Genomic DNA, 27587 nt, shown 5'->3' on the forward strand with positions numbered 1-27587 from the left:
ACAGTTTTGGGCAGAGGAAACAGTTGAATAGGATGTGTAGTCTTAATTGACCCAGATTGTATGCTTAAAGCCTGAGGCTGCAGGTGGCCTGAACACCTGCCATAGGATTCTAATTGCTTAATGGCCGTATTATGATGTCATAATCGGCAATGTTAAGTCTATGGGGATTTTTAAAAAGTTTTTCTTTAATAGTTTAAAAAGTATAAAAAAGTTTCAAAGTTGAAAAGACATAGCAGCTTGGTCCTTTTGAATACCTACGTTACAAAGTTTGAATGAAGTTTCTAAGGTAAACTGTCCAAGAGAAATTGCGTACGGAAAAAGTGGTAAGCGGAATAATAACAACTAGAAATGCAATTCCAAGGAAATACCAGTGCATGAAAATGCTTAAGTTGTGATGTAAAATATCATGTATAGTTAAAACAGATAATACAGAGATGGTTACTACGGTGATGCTAGGATAGACATGGCGGTTGCATAGCTTAATAAAAGTTGATAGTTTAAAAGTAGACTGTTTAAAAGCTGAATGTAGATAGTTTAAAAGTTGATGATAGACAGTAGATAGTTTAAAAGTTGTTGATAGACAGCTAGTTTAATAGATAGTTTAAAAGTAGACCGTTTAAAAGTTGAAGGTAAATAGTTTAAAAGTTGTTGACAGACTGGAAGTTTAATGAATGTTGATATTCAAATAGTTTAATGGCTGTGTATAGGTAGATATTTGACGATAACTGAAAGTTGGAATGGCTCTAATGTTTGCTAGCAGTTATGCTAAGATTTTTAACTATGCTAACCATGCTACTTAGCTAATGATTTATAGTAGTGCTAGCAATGCTAACCATGCTACTTAGCTAACATTTTCTAGCAGTTTAATGAATGTTGATATTCAAATAGTTTAACCCTTACAAGCCCGACCGTTCTAATTTCGTTAAAATTTTAACGATGACCAATCATCTAATATCTCAGCTGTCCAATGACTGATTTTATTTCTGAAATCTTCCCCGTAATGCTGACAACATAAGCTTCAATTTGATATCATTGGTTAAGGAGTTTATGGCGCGAAATGTTTTGGATACTTGAAGATGAGTCGTGAAAAAAACTTTTCACTTCAGTCGTACATTTTAACATGGACCGCCAGATGCCACCTGCACTTCGTTGGAGTTAACCTCGACTGGAAACCACACAGCTGGATAAACTGAGGTAATATTTTTATATTTTACATCGTTTCTAGTTATGGTTAATCTTAATTTGTAGTCATAAAATCATGTTATTTGACAGTAATATGCTTTCTCATCAGCGTCAACATTATGGCATAGCGGGGGCTAAGTGCATCGTCATGTAACTTTAGCTAGCTGCATTACTCTGAACTGCTTGCAGTATTCTCGTTTGCTTTTGATATCAGTTATTTCCATTTGACAATTTCATTTAAAAACCTGTTAGTATATAAACTAAGTAAGTTTGTTTTCTAGTACCAATTTGCTTGTTAGGTAAGCATTATATTGGCAAGTCAGTATAGCATACCAAAGCTGAAAAAATCAATCGGCGCCGCGTTTCTAAGTTGCGTTCTTTTACATGAAATAAGTTGAGCAATATTTTTACTCCTCTCAATATGTAGTTGTAGAAAACAAGATGTGAAATCACGGATTCTGTCAGAAATGTAGTGCTAATTAACGTATTGCCTCTCCTCGGGTTGTTACCTCGCTAGGCAGTTTGTAGTGAACTGTTTTACCTTGCTAACTTCTAAATGACAAACATCAGACGTGCTTGTCTCAACATTTTCTAAGATGGCATGACTTGATATTCTACTCTTCTCAATATGTAGTTTTATAGAAAACAATATGTGATTTCACATCATATGTCAGAAATGTCATTATTGCATTTAAGCAGTTAGTCACTAGGTGAAATGTAATCGATCTTTATCTTAATGCCAGCCAGGCAATCAGATTTAGGGTAGCTAAACCCATGTGTAATAAAATGACTTTTCATACTTCTAAATATTTTTGAGTTACTCAAAATGCTTCAATAGTTTAGGCTACCTCTTCTTGTGTATGTATGTGCACACACGCACACATCTGTAGTTTTGTGATTTTATTTTTTAAATTAATAAATGTATTACATTTGTATGATTTTACTGTTGTTTCAGATGGAGGATGACAAGACCTACACAGACCTCCTTGCAGGCCTGAAGAGGTAGCTGACTGCTGATGAGCTTCCACTCACAATGTTGAAGACCATGTGAGGATGGAGGAAGAAGGTATAGATTTAGGTGGCGTGCATAGGGTGGTGTAGACTGCCACTAAAACACTGTGAAATAGACTTGTTATGTTGATTTTTATGTTGTTGTCCCAGGCATTTGTGGTTTTACCAACCGGAACGGGTGGGAGGTTGTGCTTAGTAGGCCGTCGTATGCAAACACACAGTGCAGGGGCATGGGACAGAAGAGACCCCAGAAGAGTTTCACAGTTTTCTGGGATTGATCATTGACATGGGACTTCACTTCCCTCCCTAATATCCATTGCTACTGGGGAACCAAGTCTCTGAAGGGATCAGGGAGCGTTGACCAAATGAGAAATACATATTGTGTACACTTTTTCTCCATTGACATTGCTGTTTCAGTAGTTTCTTATTATTTCAAGTTTGGCAATGCAGAATCTGGTGTTGAACCTAGGTTTGGTAGCAACAGCCAGAAAGACTTTGGCGAAAATCTATCACAACAGCTGGCAGGCATTTCCGTCAAAATTTCAGCCTCGCCTTCAGCTGCTCCAACTACTACTCTGTCGTCTTTTCATCAAGTACATATTCCTGTACAGCAGGAGCCAAAGAAAAATTGTTGGCTTTGTTATAAAAACAATACATAATAACACTAAAGTAGCTTGTATGGCCTGGAGTTTAGTGGTAGGTGACTGCTTTATTGGTAAACAAAATTGCTGTCAGATTTGGCATTCTACAGAAGGGGATGCGTTTCGTTATGAGTCATAGGTCTTCTGTGTTTAACCTTCAGGTTCCCCACCCCACCTTTCCCTATCCTCCTCTGTGTGTGTGTGTGTGTGTGTGTGAGTTTGTGTTTATATGTGTGTATGTGTTTATTCTCAACAGGCTTGTTCTATGTAATCCACTTTCAAATGTTTAGACACATTGATTTTTGAGTGATGTTGAAGTTGATTGTATTCCTAGCTTTTCATAAATAATACATTTTATAGATGTATATCATTTTCATATTACACTAATTTATATAAGGAAGTTGTATCTGTTGAATCAAATGTATTCTATGTCTCTTCAGAATTGATCTTCAATAAATATACAGTATACTTACTTCCTGTATTACTGGTAAGGTACATGTTTTTCTTTTATATATCATTATTGTTGACTGTAGCATTTGCTTATATACAAATAAATGGTTTATTCTTATGGACCAAATAAATCTAAACCATTGTGTCTGACTTCATTATTAGTTTTTATGCATACTTTTATGTTTTTGGTGAGAAAGAGAATGTGAATTCTGTCAACATTCTAAATCCCGTTTCCTGCATTTTTTTACACTTATCACTTAATTTATCATAACTTTTGAAAGGTTAATGATATTCCAATTCAGTCTTTTTTGTTAAATAGCCCACAACTTGCTGAACATGTCATACACTCTATATTTTTCTCTATCTCGTATAGAAATATGATGAAAATTCATTTTTATGCGAATGAAATTCAATTTTAACGAATTTCGGTATACATTTGGAGAGGATTTTCAAAGACTGTTCATTACTATATCAACATTACCATATGTATTTTACATCATTTGATAGAACTGACCCTTCTGATTACAATGGTATGTATATCCCATTGATGAAGAAATAAGGTTTTTTTATGTAAGGAGGTCATCCAGCACCAAAAATGGAATGTTCGGCACGGGCACGAAAGGGTTAATGGCTGTGTATAGGTAGATATTTGACGATAACTGAAAGTTGGAATGGCTCTGATGTTTGTTAACAGTTATGCTAATATTTTTAACTATGCTAACCATGCTACTTAGCTAATGTTTTATAGCAGTGCTAGCAATGCTAACATGCTAACCATGCTACTTAGCTAACGTTTTCTAGCAGTTTTGAGAAACATGATAACTATGTTAGCAATGCTAACCATGCTACTTAGCTAACTTAACTAATGTTTTCTAGCAGTTTTGCTAAACATGCTAACTATGTTAACCATGTGACTTAGCTAACCTATCATTTTTAGTAGTTATGCTAACTAGCATATTAACAATGCTAACATGCTAACTATGTTAATTATGTGACTTAGCTAACCTAGCTAATCATTTTTAGTAGTTATGCTAACTATGCTAACTAACATGCTAACTATGCTAACCATGTTACTTAGCTAATCATTTTTAGTAGTTTTGCTAAAAAATTTAACTAACATGCTAACAATGTTAACTATGCTAACCATGCTAACTAACTACAGTGGGTAGGAGTCATAGTTGATGACAAGTAACAGTTACAATGGCTGAACAGTTGAAAAGTTCAGTAGTTTAAACAGGATGTGTAGTCTTAATAAGGCCAGTTTGTATGCTTAAAGCCTGAGACTGGCAGTTGATCCAGCTGGCCTGAACACCTGCCATAGGATTCTAATTGCTTAACGGCCGTATTATGATGTCACAATCAGCAATGTTAAGTCTATGGGGATTTTTAAAAAGTTTTTCTTTAATAGTTTAAAAAGTATAAAAGTTTCAAAGTTGAAAAGACATACCAACCTGATCTGTTTGAAGACCTACGTTACAAAGTTTGAATGAAGTTTCTAAGTTAAACTGTTCAAGAGAAATTGTGTATGGAAAAAGTGGTAAGCGGAATAAGAAGAAGAAAAAGAAGTTGTTGTTGCCTAGGAAGAACAGTACAGTGCATTTTCATGCACTGTAATTAGGCAATACATGTTTCCAGTGCTGATGAAGTGCAAATGGTCTACCTGCAGTTGGTTAAATAGTTGACTGACTAGTTGGCAAAGTTTAAGAACAAGGTGCTCTTGGCTGAATGGGACCAACTGACTTGCTTTCAACAGCAGTCTGCAAACATCCTATAATAAAACAAATAAAACAGAAGTCATTAGTGCTTACAGGCATTTCCTTATTTCACACCATTTCTTTTTTTATTTTCTGATGGAAACACTAGTGCACCAAAGACACAAGAAAAATTGAAAATGTATCTAAAAATATAGCTGCAAGCAGCAATGAGGGGACCAAGCAGCCCCATATCCAACACATCTTGTGGGGCTTGATCTGAAGGTCATCTGTGCCAAATTTGGTGGAGATTAGACAAAATATGTCAAGTCAAATGTATTTATATACAGCATTTCATACACAGAAGTCATTCAATGTGCTTTTCATAAACAAAAGCGAACAGTAATAGCAAATAAAAGCATAGAAGGGCAATAGTCAAAGAATAGTTGAATCCTTAGAACTCTAGCCATTTTTTTGCAGGTTTTTGCATTGGAGTCATTCCGGGTCAAATCAGACAAAATCCAGGAAAATGGTTGCAGCACCGACTCCAATTTTCCTCAAAGTTTGTCTACACAATTTTTAGGTTCCATACAGGGTAGGAATTTCATGGCGGCCACGGCCGTCGTTGCCCCTTGCGTTGGCCGTGATGATTTGAAAATCAGAGGTTTACAGGCCACTGTGGCCTTGGTGCCCCCCTTCTTTCAATATTCTGGTTTGCGTCCGACTAATAGCGTATTTTATTAGCCTGACCTGTCAAAATAATCTTAACATTCACAGCGCAAATTAATTTAGTCTTTTACGCAGTGGAGAAAGTGACAGTGCACGGCAAGAAAGAAAGTGCGTCCAAATTCACCCATTCTTCTCAGTTGAACTACTCGCGAAGTAGCCTACTCATCATACAGACATCACAAGTATCACATCACACAAAAGAGCTTTTTCTCAGTGGTGGAATACTTCACAAACCCTTCATTCAACACATGGCAAACTAGTGCTGGGCGGTATGACCAAAAATGTATATCACGGTATTTTTCAAAATTCTTACGGTTTCACGGTATATGACGGTATTTTTTTTCCATGCATAATCAGATGTTCACAGCATTTTCTACAGGTTGAGAGGAATTGCTGCAGTACATTGACTAAGGATGGTCTATTTTACTGTCATGATGTAGAATAACTCCACACTAGTGGTAATGCAGTTTTGCATGGCCCCAGAAAATGATGCTGTTTACAAAGAGCCACTCATGATTCTAATGCATCAGAATGCAAAGACAATTGCAGTCAAAATACAGAACTTTTACTGTGCAAATTTCACAAACATCTTGTATAAAACCAATACAAAAAGTAGTGCAACTTGCAATAATTATACTTTTTTGAAAATTATGTAATTTAAAATAAAACCTCTCTGCTAATATGCTTACTCTGACAAATAGGCCTATCAGAAACATGCCTTATTGTTATTGTGTGGTTTGCATGACGTTAGTGGTAGGCTAACGTTAACTTCATGTGGATGTGGATGTCTTGTTAGCCTGACATGAGCTTCGGTTCGGTTCGCTAGGTAAAACATTAACAAAAAAGTTCGTTTTAGTGCACTGATAACAGTCAGGATAATTTCTAACTAGCCAGCTAGTATTGCTCAGTTCATGTCTATAACATGCTTCATTTGCTACCTGGATAATTTCAGCGAATATTCTTAAGGTGAGATGAATGATAAGATCATTAAACTTCACTGCGTTCGGTGGGTTGCTAACTAACGACATCACCTTCTAGCCAGCTAGCTAGTTACAGCTGTTGAACAATCTCAATAGAATTTTTGTGACGGTAAATCCCTTTCAATGCAGTAGGCTATACCCCTTAACCCTTTTTCTTAACTAAAGAAACAATTTAAGGTATTCTGTGCAACACCCTTAAATAACCCTTACCTAAGGAGAAATTAAGCCTTAAGGATCATACTTCAGGGGGAAAACTTAAGGTGTTTTGTGTTTACCCTCACTATGCCTCGCAGTCGCACCATGCGTGCGTGTGAAAAATGTCCCGTCGGAAACACTGTCGCACGTGCAGCGTTCCAAACGCTGTGTAATCAAATACACCGGTATGGCGGTATATTAAAAATGCATATCATAACGAAAATATACACCGTTATACAGTGTGAACCGGTATACCGCCCAGCATTATGGCAAACCATATATCAAAATAAACAGCAGACCTTACCGAACACGAAGGTTTAAAGCAGTCCCCTGTACAGTTAGCCGTTCCAGAGTAATCCGTTTTTGAATTTGCAGCAAATTTGGGCTTTAAGTTACATTTTTCTACGTGATTTCATAACAGGCAAAATACAAAATGAATGTTACAAATATCGCCTAAATGTTGGTAAATATTAAAATCAGAGGATATACAGCTGACTAAGAGTTTGTTAAAGTAGCCTTAATGATCACAAAATGCTAAGCATGCATCTAGGCTATTTGAGTTTCTTAAAGCTGAGCTGTGCTTAAATTGTTTAATACATGATTTCATAACAGGCCAAATATAAAATAAATGTTAAATATAGCCTAGATATCTGTAAATATTAGATGATCAGATGATTTACAGTTCTATGTAATGTTTCATGTTTTTGTAATGTTTTATACAGTGATGCAGTTCTACTGCTGTGAATAGGCTAAATGCAACGATCATTTGTATAGCCTACTACTGTTAACTTTGGACTTGGTGCCCTGACATGTGGCCTTTGTGCCCCCCCACCAAATATGCCCAACTAAAGGCCAAGTGGCCTTGCTCCTAAAATGGTGAATTTCCAAGCCTGGTTCCATAACTAAAACCTGTAAAACACTTTTGTTCAATTCTATTGTTTTCATAGTCTTTTTGCCCTTGATTGTTTACACTCTCTAAAAGGCCTTATCTTAGAGGCCATATTTGGACATTCATATCTTAAAAAGTATTATTCCTAGCCTGACCAAACTTTCTAGAATGGAAGAGAAACATGTTCTCAGTACGATTCAATCATTAAACGTTTGTACCACAGTCTCATTGGTTTTATAGAAGTCCCTAGTGTCAGAAAAAACATGCGAAAAAAGTGATACTGAGAGTTTCAAAACTCCTTTATTGTGACTAGGGGTGGGCGATATATATCATCTGCGATAATATCGTGATTGTTGTTTTAACAATGTGCAATTTGACATTATCGAGTATTTAAATTACTTATGGGGAAAAAACACTCGAAATCACGCATTGAAGACTCATACATTCCCAGGAGGTGTATGCGGGAGAAGCCTCTGGCTGCAGCAGAGCAAGTGTCACGTGATCACTAGTGGGTCACAACGTTGTCCTACGCATGCCTAATGTTTATTTTGTGCAGCGAGAGTAGCCTACTTGGGATTTTATGCGGCTACTTTTGTCAAGTATCTGTTCAAGTAGCATTGATGAGACAGTCATGTTTTTTCCTACACGGTATTACAGTATATGGAGAGAAAACATTAGCCTTTGAGTATTTTAATAGTCAGTTGTAAACAAATAACTATTCTCAAGTAACTCTCTTGTAAATGGACTGAAGTTCGCTGTAAATATCTACGTTTACTGATTATGCTAACCGTTAGCATCTCTATGGGATTTCTCATATACAGTAGCTATAAGCTAAATCATTAGTTTCTATTCTGTAACTTGGAATGCTAGCCTCTTGGAATGCTAGTGCTCTTAAACAAAACATAGAAGGAAATAACTTATATGTACTCTGTTGGTCTGCTTAGTTTTACAGTGAATCCTATGTAAAAGTTTTGCAAGGAACTTCAGCCTCAGACTTTCTCTTGGGAAACTGTTAGGCCTATTCATCTTCTCTAATGTACTGTAGCTGGCTAGACCATGTCATTGCCACACACCCAAGTGGGGGCAGAATTGGAAATGTGTCAGAGTGACAATGCATTGGTTGATTTGGTTAAAAAGTCACAGGTTAGATTATTGGTTATTATTGTAATGATGTTATTCATAAATAATTAGCGGTAAAGTAACTCAGACTTTAACAAAACTTTTTTTTTTTAAAGGATATCGACTAATTATCGTTATCGTCAAAATCACAAAAAATAGAGATAATATTTTTTGTCCATATCGCCCACCCCTAATTGTGACACACCTGCCATCAATCAGTATTTTCTCTAGATTATAATCCTTTATAATCACACATCTCCAACCAAGTGAAAAAAGCAAGACAGCGTTTGTACCATCTTAGAAAGCTGAACAAATTCAGAATATCCAAAGAGCTGCAGAAAACATTCTACTCAGCAACAATAGAGTCTGTTATTTCTGGAAATATCACAACCAGGGGCCTATTGCACAAAACTAGGATAAGGGATTAAGCCGGGATATCTTGGAAGCGGGATAGGGGGCAGCAGGATATGTTATGGTATAAGTCACCATGGCGATTTATTCTGTGAAGCTAGCCTGCTCCAGACCAGGCTAAGTTCCAGGATCTATTTAATCTCATCCCTTATCTCAGTCAGCAGTCACCACAAACGGAAACCAATAGTTATTCCACTGCCCACCACACATTGTCATCACCTAGACCCATTGTCATTATTTAAACTTTTGTGATCATTAATTAACTTTTACATATCGCCATTCCTGACCTGTCATGCGACTATGTGACGTCACGAGAGCGCGTAACCATTTTGCGCGTGGTGGTCGCGACACTAGTTGCAATATTCTCCTAAAAAGAGGTGTTGCTGTTTGTTGCTGTTGTGAAAAGGCTATCGCTACCTACTTTACACCGTAGAAGAAGCAATGAAGCCGCTCTAGTTGCCATGGTGAATCAGTGAATCTGTGATCGGTGGCGGGGTCTATTTGAGGGAGCCGTGAGCGCGCACTTATCCAGGATAGGTTTCACCTGGCTTGATGAATCCTTGTCTGCTCATCCTGGCTTGCTCGTTGTGCAACCAATTAAGCCTGTGCGCTCTTGTTTTGGATTCATTGAGCGCAGCTCAGTAACTTATCCCGGATGTCTTAATTCTGCTTTTGTGCAATAGGCCCCTGGTACAGAAATAGCAACTCTCAGGATAAGAGAGTTATCAGGTGTGCAGAGAAAACCACTGCACTTCCTGGACTTCAGGACATCTACACTAGGCGCTGCCTGTCATGGGCAAAAAGGATATTGAAGGACTGTCATCACCCTGGCCATAATATTTTTCAATGGTTGCCCTCTGGAAAGCGGCTTCGATCTCAAAAGGCCAGAACAGAAAGACTAAGAATTTTTTTCCCCCAAGCCATACGGACAATGAATTCAGAATTTCCCCCCTCTTCATAAACATTTTAAATTTTATTTTATTTAATCCCCACCCCCTTCTGTTTTCTATCTTCTTACTTTTCTATTATTATTAAACTTTGCACAGCTGGGAGTTGCAGTCGCAATCCCCATTTCACTGCTTTTTGTTCGACAAATTATGCATGTGACAAATAAATTCTTGAATCTTGAATCTTTGTTAATGTTGTCCCAAAATGTGTCTCCAAAACAAAAGGCCATGACAATAATAAGGATAAAACAAGGCATGTTCATATTTTTGTGTCATTTTCATGCAATGAAATGTGGGTAGCTAGTAAAAATCTATGTGGAAATAGCTAAGTATATGGACCCATTCACAACATAGCATTTTGCTCCTTTTACAAAGCATTAACTCTGATACTTGAATGGAACTGAATGGCAATATTGTACTTCACATATTTTAAAAATAATAATTTAATACCTTGAAAATGAAAAAGATGCCAAATATATCAAATTATTTACTAGAAATGATTTTTTAACCATAGACCTTAGCTGAGGATACCCTTTCATGTTCCATTATTCATTCATTGATGGCCATTTGAATATCTTCATACGTCTTCTTATACAGGGAATATTGTTGTCCTGTTGTGGTAGTAGCTGGGACCGGCGGTCTTTTCCTTCATACAATAACAGACTCCGACTCAACAATATTTGCAGGGTTCCTGCGGGTTATGGAATTTCTGGAATATCATGGAATTTTGGAAAGTCTATTCCAGACATGGAAAATCAGGGAATTTGATCATTTTGGGGCAAAGTCATGGAATATCAGGGAATTTTGTTGTAGCAGTTTAAAATTTACTTGCCAAAATAAATTAATACAAATATATTTCCACTCAGAATTGGTGTATATCTGATTATTAGCTTTTCTGCTTGCTTGAGTTTTGGTTAGTCCAACTTTGTTTATTCAATGCCCATTTATTCATCTCCCACACTAAAAAAGTAAAAGATTCTTGAAAGCTACGTGACTGTTCTGAAACCTTGGGTCGGTATGTTGTACCCTTCATTATATAGTAGGTCATGGAAGTTCTTTTTTTGTCAGGGAAAGTCTGAGAAAAGTCATGGAATTTTACATTTCACTTTGAGTGGGAACCCTGTATTTGGGTATACAGACTGCACCACTTACCAGTGTTCTTATCAACCACACCTGTGCTGCATCATATAAGTGCTAAAATCTGCAGAGGGCTTTTTTTTTTTGCATTCTTCAGCATTTTCTTTTGCTACAAGCCATGGTAAGAGTACATGCGTTGGCATTGGTGGCACTGTTAAGCGTCTAGCTGCCTCCAGAGTCCAGAGGAGGGCCAGATCCTCTCAGCTATTCATCTCTTCAAACTGGTGTGAGCGTAGTGTAAAGAATAGGGGTGGCACGGTTCACAAAACCCACGGTTCGGTTCGTATCACGGTTTTAGGGTCACGGCTTTAAGATGAGTTGCTGCTAGGGGTGGGCGATAGACAAAAAAATAATATCTTGATATTTTTTGTGATTTTGACGATAATGATAAGCTGATATCCTTTAAAAAAAAGTCACTTTATTAAAAGTCACTTTTTCAGCAAGTTACATTACAGCTCATTATTTATGAATAGCATCTAGCATCACACTATTCTCAACCAAATGTCTTAAGTTTTTTTTTTTTTTGTAAAATGCCCCGACTTCTCTAGATTGTCTTTATAGAAACAATCAAACGAAGATAAAGACTTTTGTGCTAGTGTCTTATTTTCCCCCTTGCTGCTTTATTTCTTTTGTTTAGGTGATGTGTTAAGAAATCCACTCAGACAGTGACAGTGAGAAACTGGCTGCGGCTGAGCAGGGACAGGAATGGGGGGCGGCAAAGGCGTACGAATCGTAAAAGTAAACTAATTGACCTGACTGATTTTTCTTTTAAACTGGCTGACTTTTTGGGGGGGTTTCTTATTTTTGTTGTTGTTTTCAATGTGTGATTCACAATCCTTGTGGAGTGTTAACATAAATATTTTGATACTGCTTTTGCTATTCAAACAGTGGTCATTGCCAATTCACTTGAAGAGCCTAACCTAACTCTGATTTATTGTTTAAATATCATTAATAGGCATACAGGTTATTGTGATATTCACATTGATGCTTTAAGTTAGTTATAGTGGCTGGTACTGATAAGTAAGCAAGGTACCGAGAAATATTACCAATGAAAAAACGACTTTTGATGTCCTTTGGAAATAGGCCTACATGAAATAAAGTTTCAGACCTTGAACCCTCGGTCTCTTCATTGGTGAAAGGGTAAGATTTTGATGTAGACTAGCCTAAACAAATCAATACGACCTAATATAACGGTGGGATCCTACTAGAGCAGCTAAAAGCATTCAGACGCTTCCTTTGACTTAACTTTGGAAGTTGACTTTCATGTTGTGGCGTTTCCAGAGATGCATGCATAGGTCATAAATTATTTCGGGTTGGCTCACGGTCGGCGATCATTCTAATGCCACCATCTCCCCGATATCTTGCCGATTCTACCTATATAAGACATCTCACCGAGGCATTTTAGGCTATGTCAGGCGCCCCAACGTCGGCAAGCGCTAATGTCTGGGAACGTTCCCAGAACGTTCTGGGAACCAGAAATTGTGGGTGTCTGTCTGCTACTTTGTGTGTGGGGGAACTCGAATATTAAATATGGTCCGCATGCAAAAAAACATTGGTACTAGGCCTACATTCGGTACACATCTGTTTGATCCTAACGTCCTACCTATCCCAACGGATCGGTACGAATGTGTGTACTTTTACACCCCTAGCGTAGTGCATTATTTTTCACTCTTTCGTCAAATGTGTAACCCGCGGCTTCCTTTAACGAAGTCATGGCCCTCCAAAAAAGATATTTAGCAAAACATTGCTAATGTTGGCGTAACGTTAATTACCTCTGAACGTATGTTGTCTCTTGTTACATTGTTGCTGTAGTTTTCGGAAATAAGTTCGTCCAGTAAGAGGTTGAGCTCTGTTTTAAAGCTTGGGCAGTCCAACGGCGTCAGTGAGCATAGTTTATCATAATAGCATCTTAGCAGCATGTCTGCAGATGAACCGTGCTCCATGTTCACCTAAATTAAACTTAACTGTGGGTTGACGCAGAGCCCGTTTACGGACATTCTCTGGTTGACGTTCCTAGATGCGTGATTACAGCGACAATACAAAAAATTGCAATATGGCCGCCATTCGACAATCCTACTTCTTCTTCTTCTTCAGTGGGATTTATTGGCAGCTTGCCATCTTTCTGCATTACCGCCATCTCCTGGACTGAGGTGTGTTCATATTGGGACGTCAGTAACTAAAAATGAATAATAACTAGATGTACCGTATATCGGTACAAAATGTGACCGCCGCTCAGTCCTGTACATCCATTCCGCGAAAATAAATCACATTAACTTAACTCATTGAATGCCAAGCTGTTTTCGGGAGCTTTGTCCTAGAGTGCCAGCAATCTAGACCATTGTTGATGATTTTTGTACAGCCACAGCATCTGTGTTATAGCTATGAACACATACAATAGCTCTATTAAAAGGTGAGACTTTAAGCTCTCGGTGGGTGCAAACCGTGTATTTCTACACGCCTCTGTTCCTGAGAAATCCCAAGCTAAACAGTGGCTAGTTTTCATCAAAATCGCTGTTTTTTTCTAGAAATGGAGATATAACGTCTTTCATGAAATATGAAGTGTTGCCTGTTACTTACTTGTGTAAACTTTCCGGGAAGTGATCAGCGAGACCTGGCGAGACTGCCACCAGAGCCCGTCTACGGAGAGCCTCCCCACTCTCTGTTAATCCCATACAAACTGAATTTGGCTGCAGTTCACCAGAGTTCACCTAGATGGCGATCAAGGGCGAGTCCAAAATACATGGGGTCCTATGGAGCTACATGGCTACATTTATTGTTTTCACCTATTTAACAACTGAAACCCTCAGATTTTATTTTATTTTTCGCAAAATGGATATGGATTATCAATCAAAAGTGAAATAATCCGGGAGTCCTGTCCTTTCGTTTTCTTACAGGTTGGGTCGTTGTTGCCCATAACATGCTAGCATTGATGCTATGCTATGCTATGATCATGCTAATGAATGACGTCATTGACACGTTTGAAAGGCTTTTTAGAACAATTAAGTGACTTTAAAAAATATAATACTCAAAGTGGTTTCTGAGGGGTACAGCTCCATAGACCTCCATTCATTCTGGACTCGCCCGCGAGCGCCCCTAGATGCAGTACCACACCGGAAGAGTTCCGAGAGTGAAGGTTCTCCCCTTATTAGACATTTTCTGCTGCCACCTAGTGATAGACCCACGAAAATGGCCTGGTTTTGATCTGACGTGCATGCGTCACTGATTCGACCCAAAGCGGCAACCGAGTTATGATAAAATGTCCAGATTGTGCGTTTTCATGAGTTTCACAATCGTCATATATTTCATTTCCATTCATCACAGAGTTCCCAAAATCACATATAAGGTGTGTTAGAGTGTCTAGTTTCGTAATTTAAAAAAAAAAAAAGCTAAAAACGTAATATGGCACTCAACGCATGGGAAAGAAAAACGTAATATTACGTTTTTGGTACTCAATGAGTTAATCAATTTGTCTCCATCCTCTACTCCATCCCCCACTTTTGAAACTTTTGTGTATGCTTGTTTAGCATGTGTGTTTGTGGGCCGCACAGAAAGTAGCCTACTCGCGCTGAAAAGGTGAATAGATTTATAGCACTTGCCAAGAAATGTGTAGCATTGTTATTAAACCTTAGTTTAAGTACTGTAGAGCAGTTCATCACAGTCACAAATACATCAAAATGTATTTCCAAATAAAATACCAAATACTCACCTTAAAAATGTATCAAAATAAGCTACAAAATACAGCAGCCAAAAAATGTATCAAAATAAAATACTGTATTTTTGTATTTTCAAAATACTACAAAATACTTCTTTCTAAAAGCCTTTTTCGTCTATCCCTTCACTTGAAAGCAAGAGACTCCTTCCATAATCAGTCAACAGATTAGATATGCTGACCCCTCATATTAGACATCCCAATATAAACCTCTGCCAGGGTCGGCGCCAGCGCACAACGGGTGGGGGGGCACCTCACCTCACTTTTATGAAAAATTGCCATATAATAAAGAGCATCCTTCGAGCCTTTTGGATAATTGAAACAATATAATGGGGGAAAATAGTGCAAGAACATAGCGGTCATAGCCTATAGTGTTTAATAGACTATAGCACACAGTGTTTAATAGAATAGTTGCATAGGCTACAATACAAGTAGCAGGCCTACAGCTGAGTGCAAAATCTCATCACTGTGTCTTTCCATTCATTTTGAAATGTTCTTGTAGGATCCTGCTCAAAAGCAAATTGCACATAAGGCCTTCTGAAAATATTGCAACATTGAACGTAGGCTATGTGATCGCTCAAAATGTTCTTTAATTCTAACACATGTATGAAGTGGCTAGGCAGAGGTACCAAATGTGATGGAAAGTTTAAGAGCGAACAGGGCACTCAGCATGGCTTTTAGTATTTTGTGCTGCTCTGACAGTCCACTTTTATTGACTGTTAGTCTACTGTTTTTAAGTTTGGAGATGTACTGTTGCGACAGGCTATGAATGCCGACTCCACAACTGTTGCACTTCCCAGCCAGTTGGTGTGATAGATTGCCCCCTATGAATCAGTGACAATAACTCAAAGACAAACAATCCAAATAGATGACTTATTTAGAAATGTATCTAATTTTGTATACACTTGAAACTGGTGTGTGCACAACCTCTATCAATGTAAATACTGTACAAAAAAAAAGTACAAATAAAAAATCAGGTTGTCACATTAATACCATCCAATCAGTTAAGCCAATTAGAAGCCAATTATTATGACATTATCAATCATTTCTTATTTAAAATGTGCAAAATTGGAAATGTCCTTGTTTGAGGTATCTTTAGAAATATTTCACAGGTCAGAGAACATAGCAAAATAGCAAACTCAAGTGTTGCAATATAAACTTGTGAATGTCGTGACTTTTATTGAAATATATCCTTTAGTTTATATATCTTTTATGTAGTATCTTTATTCTGTGTAATATCATTGTTTTGTGAAACTGAAGTTTGTAGTATGTTCAGTGTGGGAAAGGAAGACTGGTTTAAGTGAAAGAGCAGGCCTGGCAGAAAATGGCATAGACAAGGTTTGGTGCCAGGAAATGTAAGCAAAACCTAAAGAATGGCACAACCTAAAGAATGTAGGAATAACAGGATGAGAGGGCAAAGGTGAAGTACTTGGTCAGTTATCTGTAAACATAGAGTGACTTGTCTGGGATGACTTGAAGGGGTATAAAGGCTGGACAACAGCCAGAGGATGTTAGCTCACTTTGCTTACTTTGCTTTCACTTACTTGCTTGCTTCACTAATGCTCCGGAGTGCATTAAAGCCATCATCTGCAGTATACATCCACAGTGTGCGGACCTCTTTTGAGTTTGTATTATTTAATGTGGATTTGACACCACATGAACCCAAGTCCTTGTGCTGTCCTTGTGTGAGCAAAGGAGTTTGTGTAACCTTAGCTAGTCGTGTCTCCTTAGTTGATGCCTTTAAGCACAACTAACTTCTCAAACAGTGTTGCATTCAGACGACGCTATAAAAGGGAGGCCCTATGCTAGGCCTATTACACAACATATATTTTCACTAGGCTATGCTGGCGACCTAAATAAAATCTCCTTGGGGAACCAACAGTATCAAGCGGACTTAAGCTGCCACCTCTTGGCGAAAAAGTTAATAGTTTTGCATATCAGTAGTAACACATTTTACGAAGCTGCGTGAATCACGGAAAGCACGAATGAAGTGGACACTTCTAAATAGGACCCACTGTACAGTAGCTGAAGGTCTGTGGCTAAAGCAGCCATAATGAAGAAAGTGTTATAATTGTTTAGATACTTCACACACACATGCTTTTTAATCGCATAGACTACAACCAAGCTGGAATCAAAGCACATCGACTCCCCTCTCACACCCTAAACACGCACTTCGAACAAACAAAAAGCTTCTCAGTCTAACGGTAGGTTATAGCCATAGGCAAAACTGTATCGGACCGGTGTAACGTTGGTACTAAATCATCCATCGCAAAGAATGATTTTTGTAGCACGTGCAACAAATATGTGTAGGTACAGCCCTGCCCTTCATACATCTCTTAACGTGCGCTCTAAAACATTTGGTTTAAATTGAGATGTAGATCATCACGGGTGCGTTAATAAATCTACATTGCGGCGAGTTTACACAAATTATTAACTTTGACGAATTTATATTTCAGTCCTAGTTACTTTACTTTGAGCCATGCTCTTCCTTACTTGAATCACCTTTGAAAATAGAGGACTGAAGTAGCCTAGTAAGTGTTTGGGAATAAACGTTGACTTAGAGGCTTTTTGAGACTTTGAGCAGAAATGTCCCAGCCTAGTGTTTAGGATGCATCATAGGTTATCTTTCAGGTAGCCTATATATTTTCCATTAGAAAACCATCATGTTAGCGAACGTGTTGTGGCTAACTCACTTAGCTCCTGCTAGTAGCCTAGGTTATGGTCATAAGAGAATGGGATGACAGTCGAAAGCATCACTCAACCAATGCTAACGGTAACATTATTTTACCTACCTCCTAGGCTATAATTTACAAGATTAACATAGCCTACCTGCAGTAAAAACCAAGCATGTCCGATAAACATTCTCAGATTTATTTCGGCTTCAAGAAGAAATGGGAATTACATTTAATGTGGAAATCATCCTACCCTTATTAGACGTTCTCTGCGGTAAACTACAGTGTTGTCCTTGTCTTTCCAACCCACTTTAGATTAACTTCCAACAAAATATTTGGTTTTCCTTTAATCCTACTGAATTTGTAATATTGTATCGGACGTTCTAATTGCCGATACCGATAGTATGTGCGTGCCTGTGTGTGTGTGCGTGTGTATGTGTGCACAACCATCTACAGGCCAATGAGTGTACAGTCACTAAATGTACACATAACTTAATTTTTTTAGACCCCCCATGAATGAAATTGTACAAAACTTGGCATACCCCCAGAGCATGTCAGGATAATCATACACATACAATTTGGTGCAGTTCTGAACATCTTAACCCTTTGCAGACTGTGCCGAACATTCCATTTTTTCATACTCGATGGCCTTATGGCACAAAAAGGATTATTGTATGATTATGCTACATGACAGAGATACAATATACCCACCACTGTAATCAGGAGAAATAACCCTTTCAAATAGTATAATAATAGAATAATATTATTAATATAATTAATTATTATAATTAATAAGTTTGAGGAGAACATCCATAATTTTTAAAAAATATCTTTAAAATTCAACCCCAAAAAACACGAAAATATCAGTTTGTCAAGATTAATCTCATTTTTCTCCCAATTTCTATTGTAGACAACACTTGTCTCACAATTTTGTCCTCTACTCAGTGATAAAAACAGAATCAATGTGTCACCTTTTGTTCAAAAGTTATGATACATTTATTAGACCTTTGCAGACGGCACGAAACATTCAGTTTTTTCATACTTGATGCCCTTGTGAGACAAAAAGGCTTATTGTGTGGCCATGCTACATGACAGAGATAATATATACCCACCATTGTAATCAGGAAAACTGGCCCTTTAAAATGGTACACATCATAGTTAATACATTTGAGTGTACCACACATTGTTTTTAAACAAAACCTTCAAAATTCAACATCAAAAAATGTGAAAATATCAATTTGTCAAGATGAATCTTTCTTTTCACCTAATGTCTGTTGTAGATTAAGGGCCAATCTCAATTCTCTATTTTACCCCTTCCCCTTCCCCCTTCCCCTTAGTTTTGCGCGTGCACGTGAGACGAAGGGCTATCTCAATTCTCATTTCGATCGAGGGGTAGGGATAAGGGCAAGGGGTAGATACCCCTTAAAACCAAGTAAGATCGGGAGCTTACTTGAAACCGAGGGGTAAGAGAAATACCCAACATACACTGCTCACACCGGAAAAATAAGCACACCGAGAGATTCATTGACATGAAATGTTGGCATTAATAAGGATTATAAAATTAAAATGGTAATTGTTTTATGTTGCATTCAATCTTGTGACCATATATTGAAGGTCCTGTTCTTCACAAGGAAGTTTTCAAAAAGTCGCTGTTTTGTGAATGTTAACAGCACATCATTATTTGCGCGAATGTCTCGCATTTTACATATTTCCATCTCTACCCCGCGAATTGGCAGCATACCATGTCAGAAATGTAAAGTCCAACAGCAGCTAAATTCGCTGAACTTTTTTACCGCTCGTCTGATATGAATGCTTCATAGGCCTACTGCTGCCGACTCCTCGCATAGGCTATTACATAGCGATTGCTTCTGATGTCAAGTAACGACCATTTGGATATTATTGTAAAATATCAAAGGAGTTGTGGGATGTTTACATAGCAAACTGCATGTTTATTTTGTCCCCCATCCCTATTTCATTCACCCGGACCAAGGTAGGCTGCGAACGAACATAGGCACGTTCAGCTGTTGTTGAAATAATTCCTGAACGGTTTTATTCCGAGCTGAATTGCAATTATAGCCTATTTGACAGAAGACAGGTTGCTAGTGACAAAATATTAGCTTTCAGTGTGGTACGATCTCTGTAAATTACGTTAATTCAAGTGTTTCAATCATCCAGATCCCTTATGGTTGGCTAGTGGTATCTCATTTCCAAGGGGAATATTCTTCACCCCTATGTCTTGCCACTCGGTTTCGAGGGACAAGGGCTAGGGGTAAGATGAAGGGATAGGGGAAGGGGAAGGGGTAAAACAGATAATTGAGATTGGCCCATAGTGTGCAAAGGATAACCAGTGTTGTGTTCTCCTCAGTGAAAAAAAACAGAATCAATTTATCACCTTTGGTTCAAAAGTTATGATTAATTTACTCTAGTGCTGTCAGTTAAACGTGTTAATAACGGCGTTAACGTAAACCTATTTTAACGGCGTCAATTTTTTTATCGCGAGATTAACGTTCTTTTTGGTGTAACAAACTTTGTAGTTTTTTCACAAGCTGTTGTAACAACTAGTAACGTTAGAACAACTACAACACCACACTGGATCTAGCTAGACCGTGCTGCATGTACACGCCCCCTTTTAGGGGAAAGGGAGCTGTTTGGATAATGGAAACCTATGCTGCATAGAAGTGGGGAGCGAAAAGGGGTTATGCTTACTAAATCTTGAAACAAACATGAATAAAAGGCACAAAATAAGGTTGGTGTAAGAGTTATCTGTGTGTTTATGGGATTAATGTGACCATTATGTTCCTATGTTTTGCTCTTTCCAGTTTAGCCTAACAGGAGTGTCACGAATGTAGACAAACTGCCCGTGGCTGACTATAACTAAGTTCGGCAAGCCTTTACATGTCATAGCATCAACTAAACAGAAGTCACACATTCATTCCATCACTTGTAATATGAACGTAGCCTTTTTCCTACAACTAGGTGAGATAATTGGCTATGCCTGTTATACTGAAGTTCCATAGTTAGCTAGCTAGCAACCGTTTTACATGGGATATGGTAAGTGTAGCTAGTACGTGCTGAATGGGTTGTAATGTAGCCTACATCGTTTCGACATGAGTAAGTTACATACACATAATTCTTTATAACTGCCGTGTTGGTAAAATTATTGAATGGCCTGTAAATGAACAACTAGATGTAACGTCAAGGTGTGATTAGGCTATCTGTCTTTCCCAATGATATGTATGTTTAGGCCTACTTCAATGATCAATGATATATGTATGTTTAGGCCTACTTGTTTTCCGCTAAAATGGGGCGTGATGCAGATTAAATGTAGCCTTATGATGATGTGCCTTTAGTAGGCTACGTAAAGGCATGCTGCACACACTTGTTTGGGCTTACGAGCCGGCCAAAGAGTAGATTCGTACAATAAACACCAACGCAGTTCTGAACTCCCGGTCAGCTGAATGGTGTTTTAAATTGCTGTGGACACCGATGCCGACATGAGTGCGATGCACTAGTGATGTAGTACTCGAGTCCGGTCTCGGAGACCAATTTCTGCTTTCTCGGTCTCGTCTCGGACTCGTTCCTTCAAAGACTCGGTCTTGACTCGGTCTCGGACCACAGTGGGAGGAGAAGGACTCGTAATTTCAGACCGAGTCCTCGAGACCAACGCATTTTTTATGTTCATATAAAAAAAACACACAACACATAACAACAATAATAATAAAATGCAATGTTGACCGGCATTATTTAAAAATGACATCCCATGGTGCAATGCAAAGATACTGCCGTCAGAGCCGTTTATTTATCTCTATGGCTCTGCTGCCGGTGAATGTCTGTAGGTCAGCATAGTCCATATCCTCCTGAGAACCAATCCATAGACCTATGTCCTCTGTAGTGGACATAAGTTCTAGAAGCATACCCCTTTACCCCTTTGAGCTATTCTATCAATTCCTGTGGTCTTTTAAAGAGGATCCTGGGCTTTCTAATGATATATCATGTGATTGGCTGGGTTGCTGGGAACCTCCTCTTCCTGGTTCTCAAAAATGGTTGACATCAAAACAAGCACATTTTATGGAAGGAGGAGAGATAAGTCAAATAGTGTCTTCTTATTAAGCATTCATTATGATGGCAATATATGGTCTTGTTAATGAAAATGTCAGGAATCATATTATTCATTTTGAAAGAAGTTATTTACATTTTGAAATAATAGTGACTTTATGAATGTCCATTATAATGGACACCAGGACCAAAATATTTAGATTTTTGGGAAATTTAGGTGATCATTTGTATAGGATGAATGAGGGGGGGGGGGGGGGGGGGGGGTCAGATTTGGAGCTCTCAGGTGATGAGTGAGTGAAACAGAGATGAGGACTATGAACCTGTGCCTCAAGAGGATAGCGAGGAAAAAACATGAAAATGAAATGAACAATCCAGAAAAAAGAAATACAACTGTCCAAAAAGGCAAATAAAGTAGAAGGATAAATAACATTTTCCCTTATATTTGGTTAAGTTTACCCTTAATTTAATACCACTAAAAGCATAATTTGTCCATTTTTGTCTATTTTCATGGCTACCTTTTCATAGTAAAACGGTCCTTTTGTCCACCACAGGGGACATGCTATAAAATTTAAAATAAAAATAAATTTAAAAAAATAAAAATTGTAAGATGTTTTTTTTAATCCTAAATAGAAAGGAAATCACAAAAAAAAGAAAATGTTGGACACTTTGTTTTCCTTGGTTCCCAGGAGGATATTAAGAGTTAAGACTGCTCCTCAAAACAATTCCCAATCTAGCTTAGTCTGTAGGCCTAATGGTTGATTATTAACTGGGGTTATATTAAATTATGAATATGAAAACATTTTCATATTTTTATGGTCTTGGTCTCGACTCCTAAAGGAATCGGTCTCGACTCGGACTTGCTTCCTCAAAGACTCGGTCTCGACTCGGTCTCGACCCTTCAAAGACTCGGTCTTGACTTGGACTCGACATAGGCGGTCTCGTCCCCATCACTAAAGTTAAGTAACTTGGTTAGCATTATTATCTTTGTTAACATAGTTAGCATAACTGCTAGAAAACATTAGAGCCATTCCAACTGTCAGTTATCGTCAACTATCTACCTAAATAATTTAACCTTACACTATCTACCTATCTATTTAACTGTTCAGTCATTCCAACTATATTAAACTTCATCTACCAAGCAACCAATATAGTTTGTTTTTATTCTGTATGATATTTTACATCACAACTTTAGCATTTTCATGCACTGGTAATTCCTTGGAATTGCATTTCTAGTTATTATTATTATTACAGTGCATGAAAATGCACTGTACTGTTCTTCCTAGGCAACAACAACTTCTTCTTATTACAGTACATGAAAATGCACTGTACTGTTCTTCCTAGGCAACAACTTATTTTTACAGTGCATGAAAATGCACTGTACTGTTCTTCCTAGGCAACTTCTTATTACAGTGCATGAAAATGCACTGTACTGTTCTTCCAAGGCAACAACAACAACTTATTATTATTATTCCGCTTACCACTTTTTCCATACGCAATTTCTCTTGAACAGTTTAACTTAGAAACTTCGTTCAAACTTTGTAACGTAGGTATTCAAACGGACCAAGCTGCTATGTCTTTTCAACTTTGAAACTTTTATACTTTTTAAACTATTAAAGAAAAACTTTTTAAAAATCCCCATAGACTTAACATTGCCGATTGTGACATCATAATACAGCCGTTAAGCAATTAGAATCCTATGGCAGGTGTATCAGGCCACCTGCAGCCTCAGGCTTTAAGCATACAATCTGGGTCAATTAAGACTACACATCCTATTCAACTGTTTCCTCTGCCCAAAACTGTTTCAAAATAAAAGTCCTCACTACAATAATCCACTGTTAAACAATGTAACCCATTAAACTACTGAACTTTTTACATTCAACTTTTAAACGGTCTACTTGTAAACTATCATTAAACTATCTATCTATATAAACTAGCTGTCTATCAACAACTTTTAAACTATCTACATTCAACTTTTAAACTTTTAAACTATATACATTCACTAGCTGTCTATCAACAACTTTTAACTTGTCATCAACTGTCAACACTTTTCATCAACTATGACTCCTACCCACTGTAGCTAGTTAGCATGGTTAGCAAAGTTAGCATGTTAACATTGCTAACATTGGTAGCATTTTTAGCAAAACTGCTAAAAATGATTAGCTAGGTTAGCTAAGTAACATGGTTAGCATAGTTAGCATGTTAGCATGATAGTTAGCATAGTTAGCATAACTGCTAAAAATGATTAGCTAGGTTAGCTAAGTCACATGGTTAGCATAGTTAACATGCTAACATGTTAGCATGCTAGTTAGCATAACTACTAAAAATGATAAGCTTGGTTAACTAAGTCACATGGTTAACATAGTTAGCATGTTAGCATTGCTAGCATAGTTAGCATGTTTAGCAAAACTGCTAGAAAATGTTTAGCAAAACTGCTAGAAAATGTTAGTTAAGTTAGCTAAGTAGCATGGTTAGCATGTTAGCATTGCTAGCACTACTATAAAACATTAGCTAAGTAGCATGGTTAGCAGAATTATAAATCTTAGCATAACTGCTAGCAAACATTAGAGCCATTCCAACTTTCAGTTATCGTCAAATATCTACCTATACACAGCCATTAAACTATTTGAATATCAACATTCATTCAACTACCAGTCTATCAACAACTTTTAAACTATTTACCTTCAACTTTTAAACGGTCTACTTTTAAACTATCATTAAACTATCTATTAAACTAGCTGTCTATCAACAACTTTTAAACTATCTACTGTCTATCATCAACTTTTAAACTATCTACATTCAGCTTTTAAACAGTCTACTTTTAAACTATCAACTTTTATTAAGCTATGCAACCGCCATGTCTATCCTAGCATCACCGTAGTAACCATCTCTGTATTATCTGTTTTAACTATAAATGATATTTTATATCATAACTTTAGCATTTTCATGCACTGGTAATTCCTTGGAATTGCATTTCTAGTTAAGACTACACTTCCTGTTCAACTGCTTCCTCTGCCAAAAAACTGTTTCAAAATAAAAGTCCTCACTACAATATTTCACTGTTAAACATTTTAACCCTTTAAACTACTTAACTTTTCAACTGTTCAGCCATTGTAACTGTTACTTGTCATCAACTATGACTCCTACCCACTGTAGCTAGTTAGCATGGTTAGCATAGTTAGCGTGTTAACATAGTTAGCTTGCTAGTTAGCATTTTTAACAAAACTGCTAAAAATGATGAGCTAAGTTAGCTACGTAACATGGTTAGCATAGTTAGCATGTTAATATTGTTAACATTGTTAACATGCTAGTTAGCATAGTTAGCATAACTGCTAAAAATGATTAGCTAGGTTAGCTAAGTCACATAATTAGCATAGTTAGCATGTTAGCATGCTACTAAGGATAGTTAGCATAACTACTAAAAATGATAAGCTAGGTTAGCTAAGTCACATGGTTAACATAGTTAGCATGTTAGCATTGCTAGCATAGTTAGCATGTTTAGCAAAACTGCTAGAAAACGTTAGTTAAGTTAGCTAAGTAGCACGGTTAGCATAGTTAAAAATCTTAGCATAACTGCTAGCAAACATTAGAGCCATTCCAACTTTCAGTTATCGTCAAATATCTACCTATACACAGGCATTAAACTATTTAAATATCAACATTCATTAAACTGCTAGAAAATGTTAGCTAAGTAACATGGTTAGCATGTTAGCATTGCTAACACTGCTATAAAACATTAGCTAAGTAGCATGGTTAGCATGGTTAAAAATCTTAGCATAACTGCTAACAAACATTAGAGCCATTCCAACTTTTAGTTATCGTCAAATATCTACCTATACACAGCCATTAAATTATTTGAATATCAACATTCATTAAACTTCTAGTCTGTCAACAACTTTTAAACTATTTACCTTCAACTTTTAAACTATCATTAAACTATCTATTAAACTAGCTGTCTATCAACAACTTTTAAACTATCTACTGTCTATCAACAACTTTTAAACTATCTACATTCAGCTTTTAAACAGTCTATTTTTAAACTATCAACTTTTATTAAGCTATGCAACCACCATGTCTATCCTAGCATCACCGTAGTAACCATCTCTGTATTATCTGTTTTAGCTATACATGATATTTTACATCACAACTTTAGCTTTTTCATGCACTGGTATTTCCTTGGAATTGCATTTCTAGTTGATATTTGCTACATGTTTTTTTTCACTTATAGACCGGTTTCAGGTCCCTAACAACCGTAGTCAAGAATGAACTCTGAGGACAAGCACTAGTTGTTTACACTGACAGCGCATAGAAAACAAGCTGGCTGAACTTGATATAAGATGAAGAATAAAAACATATTGCCGAAATATTTCGGTGTAGCCGAGTCTGGATTGTTTTCATCTAGAGGTGTAGCGGATCTACCTATGACAAAGCAACGGATTTTATGGAAGGTAGGCTAAACATGTGGCCAGTCACTGTAAAGTTAGGTTAGGCTAGGGTTTCTCAACGGGGGCGGTACCGCCCCCTGGGGGGCGTTCGTACAACCTAGGGGGGCACTGGGAATGTGAGTTTTTTTTTTTTGTTTTTTTGTTTTTTTTTACTTTCATGGTCTTCATATATTGGTGAAAAAATAGGCTACCTGAAATAAATAGGCTATTTTCATTCATGGGTTTCTAACCCCTCTACCGTCCCAGCTAAATTTTACTGTTTATCTATGCACAGTGGTCATACAGTGCAGTTCGGGCAGGGCTCTCAAGTTTTGAAGTGTGCAAGGAGTGAGACTTTGTTTCTCAGGGGGAGGGGGCGTGGCATTGGCACAGTGCCACGCCCCCTCCCCCCTGATCGAAGTACATGAAAGTCCTACATCTGCTTGAACTACTCGTGGCGCCACGCCCCCTCTCCCCGATCAACATAGACCAACCCTCCCCATGTCCCATAGACCCAGCTTCATGAGAGAGCACAAATTCCATTATTTCAAACACACTGATTTATTTATTTTAGAACCATATAGTAAATAATAATAAATAATAATAACATAAATTATAATAATAATTTCACCCAAATGGGCCCTTTGAACAGCAGTGGCTCATTCTGCTCCATAAACAAACAGAAAACAACCAAATGTGAAAAAGCACATTTAGCCCCAAAATGGTCTCTTGAACAGTGGTGGTTCTGTCCGTGTGTGTGTTTATGAGTGATGTTGTGTGTTGTAAGTGTTTGTGGCAGATTTTGATGCCTTGATGACTGATACTGGGGGCTCCCATGTGGTTCAATGTCAGCCATTTTCACAGTCATGAGGCCATCCTTAAAAATATTCTTGTTTGCAGTAACAGCCAAAAAAAGTCGGTAGGTAGGTCAATATTTTTTTTTCAAGATTCAAAGTAAAAAAAAAGTACAATTTTGGTCATGGTGATTATGTAGGTATGAATTTAAACAAATGTGCATATTGTGACGTAACGTAAAAGTTCCAAAAATCAACGTTGCTCTATTAAGTGTCGTTAAACAATTAAATAGCATTCAACAGATTGAAGCGGAGCTTTATCGATTAGTTTCAGTTTCTCTCGCGCAGACGCCTGCATTAAATGCCTCATAGCCTATACCACCACTTTATTGTAGGCTATGGGTCCATGTTTAATGACATCGATAGCAGAAACGTTTGTTTTCTTTTTTGTCGGTCCCCTTGATCAACTGCGCAGCAAATTATCAGACGAAGCACCGGGCCTAATTTCACTCCACGACTCCACGGCAGTCTCCACGTTGCGGACCCACATCAA

At 37.5% G+C, this 27587-nt stretch overlaps 1 protein-coding gene and 1 long non-coding RNA gene across 3 annotated transcripts in view; one reads left to right on the plus strand and one right to left on the minus strand.

Moving 5' to 3' along the window:
• heatr6 (HEAT repeat containing 6) overlaps window positions 1-13440 on the minus strand; it is a 117476-nt gene extending 104036 nt beyond the window's left edge. The window contains exons 1-2 of one of the 2 annotated variants that reach the window (XM_042056150.1): window positions 13155-13440; window positions 4945-5052 (exon numbers count right to left, since the gene is read on the minus strand). In XM_042056150.1, coding sequence (XP_041912084.1) covers window positions 4945-5052; window positions 13155-13325 — 279 coding nt within the window. In that variant the 5' untranslated portion in view covers window positions 13326-13440. The remainder of the gene's footprint in view (window positions 1-4944; window positions 5053-13154) is intronic. The other variant, XM_042056148.1, reaches the window with a different exon arrangement.
• Window positions 1841-26182, plus strand: LOC121677494. The gene is made up of 3 exons (XR_006021006.1): window positions 1841-1851; window positions 20112-20117; window positions 26045-26182. It is a non-coding gene; the product is annotated as an uncharacterized LOC121677494 (long non-coding RNA).
• The last annotated feature ends 1405 nt before the right edge of the window (window positions 26183-27587 follow it).

Source organism: Alosa sapidissima, chromosome 12 (genome assembly GCF_018492685.1).
Source record: "Alosa sapidissima isolate fAloSap1 chromosome 12, fAloSap1.pri, whole genome shotgun sequence".
In the NCBI taxonomy this organism is placed as follows: domain Eukaryota; kingdom Metazoa; phylum Chordata; class Actinopteri; order Clupeiformes; family Clupeidae; genus Alosa; species Alosa sapidissima.